Source organism: Chanodichthys erythropterus, chromosome 5 (assembly GCF_024489055.1).
Source record: "Chanodichthys erythropterus isolate Z2021 chromosome 5, ASM2448905v1, whole genome shotgun sequence".
Classification (NCBI taxonomy): domain Eukaryota; kingdom Metazoa; phylum Chordata; class Actinopteri; order Cypriniformes; family Xenocyprididae; genus Chanodichthys; species Chanodichthys erythropterus.
The window spans coordinates 14666115-14675416 of NC_090225.1; the positions used below are offsets into that span (position 1 = coordinate 14666115).

A 9302-nucleotide genomic window follows, 5' to 3' on the forward strand; every position below is an offset into this window, starting at 1 on the left:
TTACCTGTGTTCAAATGAAAATATGTTAGCTTATAAAAAGCTATGTTTAAAGTACCGTTCAAAAGTTTGGGGTCGGTAAGTTTTTATTTTATTATTTATTTTATTATTTTAATTTGAGCAAGGACACATTAAATTGATCAAAAGTGACAAAAAACATTAGACTTTATACAAAAGATTTCTCTTTCAAATCAGTTCTGTTTTTTTATTTTCTATTCAACAAATCCTAAATAAAAATGTGCCATGGATTGTATCACGATCAGCACAGCTGTTTTTAACATTGCTAATAACAGTAATAAATATTTCTTAAGCTCCAAATCTGCACAGAATAATTGCTGAAGGATCATGTGACAGTGAAGACTATAGTAATGATGCTGAATATTCAGCTTTGCCATCATAGGAATACATTACATTTTAAAATATTTATTTTGATGACTCGAGTATCTTATTGCTTTTATAAAATGGTTACCACACAACACAAATATTAAAGCCAAAAATGTAACTTTCATGAAATAAACTTTCACTAAAAGCTTTCCTTCCACCGGAAAAAAATAGTCCCTGACTGTGAACAGCAACAGAAGTTACATTATTGTGCCATTAGATGGCAGCAAAGATTGTCTTTATGAATGTGTCAGTCAGTAGCGAAGACTTTTACATTGAAAAGACTGAATTGTTGTGAACACGGAACAAGACGCAACTGACAAATGCTTTGACTAGCGCTGTAGGTCACGGGAAAACCCCTTAACTGTTAAAAGGACAAGATAATACATTTAAACAGATTTTTTATTATGAACATAGGACTGACTGAAGGAAAGTGCTAAATCTGAATGTTGTGTAGTGATACACAGAACCGCTGGGTGAAATGGTCATAGCCCTGTTTTATCGTGAATAAAACACAACTATTGACCAATTAGAATCAAGGACAGGGACTAACTGTTTTATAATATACAGTAAAACATTTTTACTATATTTTTTCAACAAATAAATGCAGCACAAGACACTTCTTTTAAAAACAAAAAAAACTTAACAAACCCCAACTTTTGAATGCTAGTGTATAAGCTATATATTTAAAATTATAAGCTATGCTAAAGACTATAGTGTGAAGAAGCATCCCAGCATGATTTGACACTGTTTAATGATTGTTTGACGTTTTATAGGAAATGTGTTGACTGCTACTAACTCACAGTCTTATTCCAGTTCATTATGTGTTTGATGTACTGTAAGGTTGTACTGGCGTCCTCTGCACAGAGGAAAAAATAAATGAACTGATTATATGCCAACCGTACTGTTGTTTGTGCATACTTATTTCAAAGTTGAACCCAGACCTCAGGGATGTACATGAACGTCTTTTAAAAAGAGGCAGATGATTTCATTCATGTTCTTTTTTCCCCACAGCCATTAAGAAATGATGTAGAATATTACGGGCGATCTTCAAGAAGTCCTGTCATGCTGTTTGACATCCAAGACAACAACATGAATGCCAATTCATTCACGGTAAATTAATTTTCGTGACATTATAATTACTCTTAGATGCGCATATTGCTGCATACTTCTTTCTTGATGTCATTTGTATTGATTATGAATGGTGAATATGAGCAGTTTCATATTCTGTACTGACTGGCCCTTATCAGGCACATCACAGTCAATCATTAGGCTCATCTCAATGTTTTATTTTATGTGATATCTAATCCTGAAACTCACCCACATAATGCATGACATCTCTGTGCCCTGCAAGTAAGCCTGTCCTATATGATTGTGGCATATGTTTCACTCCTTCCACATGCACTCACTCTGTTGTCTCACTCTTCCATGCTTATCCTCTGGACACTACCATCTCTTCCGGCTTTCCTGGTATTAATGGACATTCCCTCCTTTCTGCCCTGTTACTATCTCCTCTAACCACACTGCCCCTTCCTCAAACTCAATTTTCCATCTGAATGACTGACCCTACCTCCTGGTTTGTGGCCATCTCGTGTGCCGACCCTCTTCCACCAATAGGAGGCAGTGTGTAATGAGATCATGAATATTGCAGAGACCTCAGTGAGGTACTGCAGCACTTTGTCACGCCCTATAGACTCCGCCCACCGACTCCTGCCTCCTCCCAGTAAACACTCTCTCATCATTTCCCAGCAACCCCTGTCCCAGAGCAGCAGTCCTGAGCCTGGACGCATGAGCTGTGGGATGTAAGTATGATGTACCTCGGTGTATTTCTGTGTAGATGTGCTTTTCACTGACCGGCACCTTAAAAAAATTGCAGGACATACCATTCATAACAGCACTATGAAACCACATTTACAGATGCGTAACAATGAGTTTTGAATGATGGTAAATGTTAAGTATTATAGTCTTCAAAGTACTTGTTGATAATGATATTAAAATTTATAAAACGGTTAGGTCCTGTCCTTGATTCTGATTGGTCAATAGCTGTGTTTTATCAAAGTCCCTTTAAGACAAGTCATTTCACTCGGCGGCCATCTTTGAAACGCCTCTCGGGCATCCTGGGCATCATGCCCTATCTCTTTGAATGGGGAAACATCAAATTCTTCAAAACTGTTCGCCAACCTTACGATTACATTTCATATTTGAAATCACCAATGAAATCTGACAACAGCTGTTTTATAAATGTTTTATCCAAACGCTCGAATCATGACAAAAAACTGTATTTTTTAGGCTGGATCAAGCTAATGCGCATGCGCAGACCTAAATGCGCGTCTCTTCTGCCATGTATCAGAGGCGCGCATCTGACTGTTTCTATAGAAACCGGTGCTTCTGACGGCTGCTGCAGTGACGCGATGACTTTACCAGTTAACGATTGGCTCTTATTTAGTAGGCGGGACTTATTCCGCCATATTGCGCATTACACTTTCTCCCATTCAAAACAATACGAGTGACACGTCTTGTGTTATTCTATAGTCTTTGGTTTTATTCACGATAAAACAGGGCCGCTTCACTCAGCAGTTCTGTGTTTCACTACACAACACCCTTAGCAACCACTCTTAGCAACGTAAACGTTTGTTCTCAATTGATATTGTTCATTGAAGCTTACTGTATTATGTAGAAGAGTATTGTGAGAAAGAGATTGAGAGAGCGAATTTACTACCTGCATTCAGATTTAGCATTTTCCTTCAGGTCAGTTCTATGTTCTTAATAAAAAATCTGTTTAAATGTATTATATAGTTCCTTTTAACAGTTAAGGGGTTTTCCTGTGACTGACAGCACTAGTCAAAGCATTTGTCAGTTGCGTCTTGTTCCGTGTTCACAACAGTTCAGTCTTTTCAATGTAAAAGTCTTTGCTACTGACTGACTCACTCATAAAGACAATCTTTGCTGCCATCTAATGGTGCAATAAGAGAACTTCTGTTGCTGTTCACGGTCAGGGACTGTTTTTTCTGGCGGAAGGAAGGCTTTCAGTGAAAATTTACTTCATGAAAGTTGCATTGATACATATTTTTGGCTTTAATGACCGGACCGTATTGTGTGGTAATCATTTTATAAAAGCAATAAGGTACTCGAGGCTAGTGCTGTATCGTGAATAAGTCACAGCTGAAAGGGGTTGCAGGCACTCTAACAATACCCTTCAGCCGTGATTTATTCACGATACAGCATAACCTCGAGTACCTTATTGCTTACGTATATTTTTTCTACAATCTTGAAAGTAAACAATTTTTTTTTAATTAAAAAACAGTAACATTGTGAAATTACAATTTAATACATTTTTTACAAGTTAAAATAATGGTTTTCTATTTTAATGTAATTTATTCCTGTAATGGTAAAGCTGAATTTTCAGCAGCCATTACTCCACTCTTCAGGATATTTTGATGAATAGAATAATCAGCATCTATTTAAAATATAAATCTTTGGTAGCATTATTTAATGTCACTTTTGATCAATTTAATGCAGCCTTGCTTAATAAAAAATTGACTTATTACATTTTTATATACTGAAACATATATAATTGTGTCAGATAGACAAAACTGAGTGCAGTGCTTTAAATTTAAGCCCATTAACTTTATTTCTATTTAAACTGAACTGAAAGACATTTTTACATTTAGTCAATAAAGTATTATTTGTGCGGTGGCCTCCTCTTCCATGTGTAATTATGTTTTGTGTTCTGCTGTAGATTTCAGGCTCTGTACAATTATATGCCTCAGAATGACGATGAGCTGGAGCTACAGGAAGGAGACCTGGTCAATGTCATGGAGAAATGTGATGATGGCTGGTTTGTGGGTATGTGTTATTGATTAATGTATTGATTCTCCATAAAGTCACCTCTCTCATACTAAATCCATATATACAAAACTACAGCGCTACTACATTAGGCTATTCTCAACTTACAGAGCTTTGTTGTTTTGGGGTTTCCCTTTTATTTATATCCAGACTCTTATGTATTGTTTTCTCTGTGCAGGTACATCTAAGAGGACGAAACAGTTCGGAACGTTCCCGGGAAATTATGTAAAAGCTGTTAATTTGTGACATGATACAGCTATGAAGAGATTCTAGTACTATGCTTAAGCAGCCTGATCTGTTTGGGACACTCTACCTGTTGACATCAAATGAAGACTTTTCCTCCCCTCCAAAATTTGCTCTTTCCAAGATGAATGTCCAGGTATGTGATCAGTAAGGTGTGCGGCATGTCAGCGGAGAACATGCAGTTCAACTGTACTACAGTGGCAGCATTTATTGAATCACTGAAGGAACAATGAAGGTCTTTTTCACATTGTTTTTGCTTTTTGAAAATGCTCAGATTCAGTTAAAAGCCATTAATATAAAATATCAGACTGGGAAAAGGTGTTTAAGTTTACAGCTGCGAATTGTACTTTAGTACAGCGCAAAATACTTTAACTTCATCACATACCTGACATTACTGAAAAACATGAAATTCTACAATTTATTTTTGCTATGGACTTTCAGTGTGGCCGTAAGAGACGACAGTTTGTTGAAAGCACCAGAAGGTGTCTGTGTTAAGGGTTACAGGTCTGAGAAACTGTGAAAGGATCCTAGAAGTTTGGTTTAGCCATTTTAAAAAGAGTTTATATTACCATTTACACTCCCATTACATTTAAAATGAAATTCTGATGTATGGACTACTCTTATAAAGAGTATGATTTCAATGAGACAGCAACATTAGTATTTGCAAAGCCATTTGTAGACATCAAAATGATGTAAATGTTGAGGTTAGTGTTAGTCTTGTTAGGGAGGATAACTTCACAGCACTTACTGTTCTCTGAGATTTTTTACATTTTACAATAAGCTTTGTTAAAGGGATAGATCACCCAAAAATGAAAATTCTGTCATCATTTACGTACCCTTGAGTATGAGTTTCTTTCTTCTGCTCAACACAAAAGAAGATATTTTAAAGAATGAAAGAAATCAAACAGTTGACAGTAGTCATTGTAGGAAAAGTACTAAAATACTATGAAAGGGTGAGTAAATGATGAGAAAAAGTTCATTTTTGGGTGAACTATCCCTTTAACATTAGTTAATGCATTAGTTAACATGAACTAACTATGAGCAATATATTTTTTCAGTATATTTATTAATGTTCTTTGTTTGTTCATGTTAATTAGCATTGCATTAACTAATGTTAACTTTTGATTTTAATAATGCATTAGTAGTTAATGTAGAAATAAACATTAACTAAGGTTAATAAGTTCGGCTGAAGTATTGTTTATCGTTTCATTTGTTAACAAATGAAACCTTATTGTAAAGTGTTAACTAAAGATTACGATTGAGTGACCAACTCAAGAAACCAGATCTAACAAGCTTTTTAATTGGTAGCGAAAATTTTTCAAGCTTTGTTTGAGCGCTATGTAACATAGTGAGGTGAAGGGCTACAGCTAAACCCCACTAAACTTATTTTGATGCTTTGACTCAAAATGTACTATTTATTTGCTTTGAGTGATGCATATTTTTCTCTTTCAGTCATCCATTTTTGAATGGGTTGTTCTGAAGAGTGTATTATGAGTCTGAGGCGCACTATTTACCAACATTAACATGAGCCTCGATAACATCTTAACCCAGGTACCATTTGACAGTGACATTTACGTAGTGTTATGACTGGTAATATGGTTGCGTGGTAGGAATCGATGATCCATATATATATGTATATATATATATATAAGATCGCCGTACCTCATTTTCAAAGTGCCATTCACAGTAGAGGATGCTACATGTGGACCGTTGTTCATTTCATTCGGTAGTCTCCTTTGATTAGCTTGTGGTCTTCCTTAACTGAATGTAGTTCACATCTCCTCTAGGTTGTAGACTACCTTTTACTTCCATTTAAGAAGTAGAACGGCAAATTTGAAATTTTTCTTCTGATGAAAATGAAGCGTTTTTGAATCTCCCCTTTAGTTTTATATACGGTCCATTCCATATAATGCCAGAGAACGTGCTGCTAGAGAGCATGAGGGTCGTCGCTTTGTCTGAGACTCTTTACGCATACCATGGCCTTCCGTCCTGTTCAAAACGAGAATTAGGAAAAGAACATTTGGACAGTAATTAAAGATATCTAGATGACATATTTTTCAGTTTTTAAACCAGTGGCTGTTGCTAAAACTTTTTGTGAAGAAGTAATCGCGTAGAAGATCGACAAGGAATTAAAGTAGATGCGATCTCTATATTGAATATGAACTTGAAAAGACGTGTTTTGGCCTTTTGAACCGTTATGAGATAGCGTAGCATATCTGAATGTAGTGCTCTGAGAAACTTTTATCTTGGATGTAAACAAAGTTGAAATTCACAGTTTTCCTATTCTGTCAGAGTTGTAAATATGTAAAGTATAAGTGAATGAAAGTGAGTGAAGTTACAGCAACCTCTATAAATATTACAGTTTATATTAAATGAAGAATATTAGGAAAGCACAGAGATTTGCGTAACACAGGCCGTCTCATATGAATGAACGAGTGATTCTGACACTGTGTTGGGATTGAAATGCCTTTCTGTCTCATGGCTTCATTGAACTGTGCCTCATTTTATTATTATTATTTTGCCTTGAGGTAAACATGGATGTTTAAAGAGTACCGTTTTGGCCCGAGTGTGTCATACGAGACAATTACTGAGTTATCGGTTAATTACCGCAATCACATGAGTTATTGAAGAGTGTGAGATGACATCACCTGAGATGTTTAATGTTTAATTATTACTTTGTGGTCTGTATGCAGAGGCGAAATTTTGCATTTTTTTGTTTGTTTTTGTTTATTTGCAGTGCTGTTACAATTACAATGAATTTAAAACACTATTTACTGCTGTGATTGCCTCATTATGCAATATTTAATAAACTATATTACATCTTTTGACGGATCCTGTTTGTTTATTGTCATGATGTGCACTGCCTGTGCAAATGCCACCCGTTGTTCATTTGATGTGGACACTATTGATGAAACAATAGAGAGAAATTAAAGCTTAAACCCTATATCTTCTCATCAGTTCAAAACAACATCTGTAACACTTTAAAATAAGGTTTCATTAGTTATGCATTAACAAAGATTAATAAATACTGTAAAAAATGTATTGCTAATTTGTAGTTAATGTTGGTTAATAAAACAACTGTTCATTGTTAGTTCAAGTACACTAAATAATATTAACTGATACAACTTTTGATTTTAATAATGCATTAGTATAAGTTCAAATTAAAGGGTTAGTTCACCCAAAAATGAAAATTCTGTCATTTATTACTTACCCTCATGCCGCTCTACACCTGTAAGACCTTCATTAATCTTCAGAACACAAATTAAGATATTTTAGTTGAAATCCGATGGCTCCATGAGGCCTGCATAGCCAGCATTGACACTTCCTCTCTCAAGATCCATAAAGGTACTAAAGACAATTTAAATCATGTGAGTACAGTGAAAAAACAAAATAACGACTTATTTAGTGATGGCCGATTTCAAAACACTGCTTCATGAAGCATCGGATCATAAATGAATCAGTGTATCGAATCTGCTGTTCGGAGCGCCAAAGTCACATGATTTCAGCAGTTTGGCGGTCTGACATGCGATCCGAATCATGATTTGACACGCTGATTCATCTGTGCTCCGAATCGTTTTGAAATCGGCCATCACTAAATAAGTCATTATTTTGTTTTGTTTTTTGGTGCACCAAAAATATTCTTGTCGCTTTATAATATTAATATTGAACCACATGAACACATGAACCGATTTAAATATGTTTTTAGTACCTTTATGGATCTTGAGGGAGGAAATGTCATTGCTTTCTATGCAGGCCTCACTGAGCCCATCGGATTTCAACAAAAATATCTTAATTTGTGTTCTGAAGATTAATGAAGGTCTTACGGGTGTGGAACGGCATGAGGGTAAGTAATAAATGACAGAATTTTCATTTTTGGGTGAACTAACCATTTAAATTGTTTTGAATCCTAAATATTCAATGTAGATGTCTCTAAACCCGCTGTATAAATATGCAAAACCCACCTCCTTTTATTCATTTATTGCAATACCACGTAGTACCACTAAGGGGCAGCACAGATAAGGGAGTAGCCTCCTCCTGAGTCACAATGCAAAAACACCCTCATCTAAATACCTGTCATATAGTGAAAACATTCTAATGAACAGCAAACAGACATTTCGATCTAATAGAAACACAACAACACCATCAAAAAACAATAATAGGCCTACATTACCAATAACACAATACAGTGCAAATTGATTCAAATAAAGCATAAACACGAGGGATGTTTGATAGCCCACTCTAAAAGCACCTGCAGTCTGAGATGTTTGCAATTAACGTATACTTGAAAAATAAATTGAGATGAGGGGAAAAAACAGTCACTAGGGTGCTGATTATGTGACACTGAAACACTAGCACTAATTTTCCCAAACCACAGGGGGTAAATTTGGTTTAATTTAGTCATTTAACTCCAATTGTGTTTCTTTTGTTGGTTAACAAAAGATACTGTTGAAACAGTAGGAGGCAACCTGTGAAAACCTATATTTATGTTGTATGTGTATGTTACTGCTACTAAATTAACTAGATTTGGGGACTTTTTTTGCAATTCTAAATTTAACACATAGCCTAGAGAAAGACATTGGAGTTGTTGAAAAAGACAAGATTATTTTTGAGTTGTGTTTTATTCCTTATGCATATTCAAGCATTTTATTAAAAACATAAAAATAAATAATGTAATAAAAAGTATAAAATCTATTTTTACACAGAGCTTAATCAAGTCTCAAGTTAGAGTATGTCTCGGCATCTTGGAAAAATGTTGACTTGTTAAGTTTTAACAAGGAATCCCAAATAATGACCTACTTCAGCTCCGCTGGAGTCAGAATTGTTCATTTAAACCT

At 35.3% G+C, this 9302-nt stretch overlaps 1 protein-coding gene across 6 annotated transcripts in view; it reads left to right on the plus strand.

Moving 5' to 3' along the window:
- Nucleotides 1-7309, plus strand: part of LOC137020518 (sorbin and SH3 domain-containing protein 1) — a 58733-nt gene extending 51424 nt beyond the window's left edge. For 4 of the 6 annotated variants that reach the window (XM_067386196.1, XM_067386192.1, XM_067386191.1 and 1 more), the window contains 4 exons: nt 1393-1491; nt 1996-2180; nt 4118-4224; nt 4403-7308. In XM_067386196.1, coding sequence (XP_067242297.1) covers nt 1393-1491; nt 1996-2180; nt 4118-4224; nt 4403-4470 — 459 coding nt within the window. In that variant the 3' untranslated portion in view covers nt 4471-7308. Of the gene's footprint in view, nt 1-1392; nt 1492-1995; nt 2181-4117; nt 4225-4402 lie in introns of all 6 variants that reach the window. The other 2 variants (XM_067386197.1, XM_067386194.1) reach the window with 2 other exon arrangements.
- The last annotated feature ends 1993 nt before the right edge of the window (nt 7310-9302 follow it).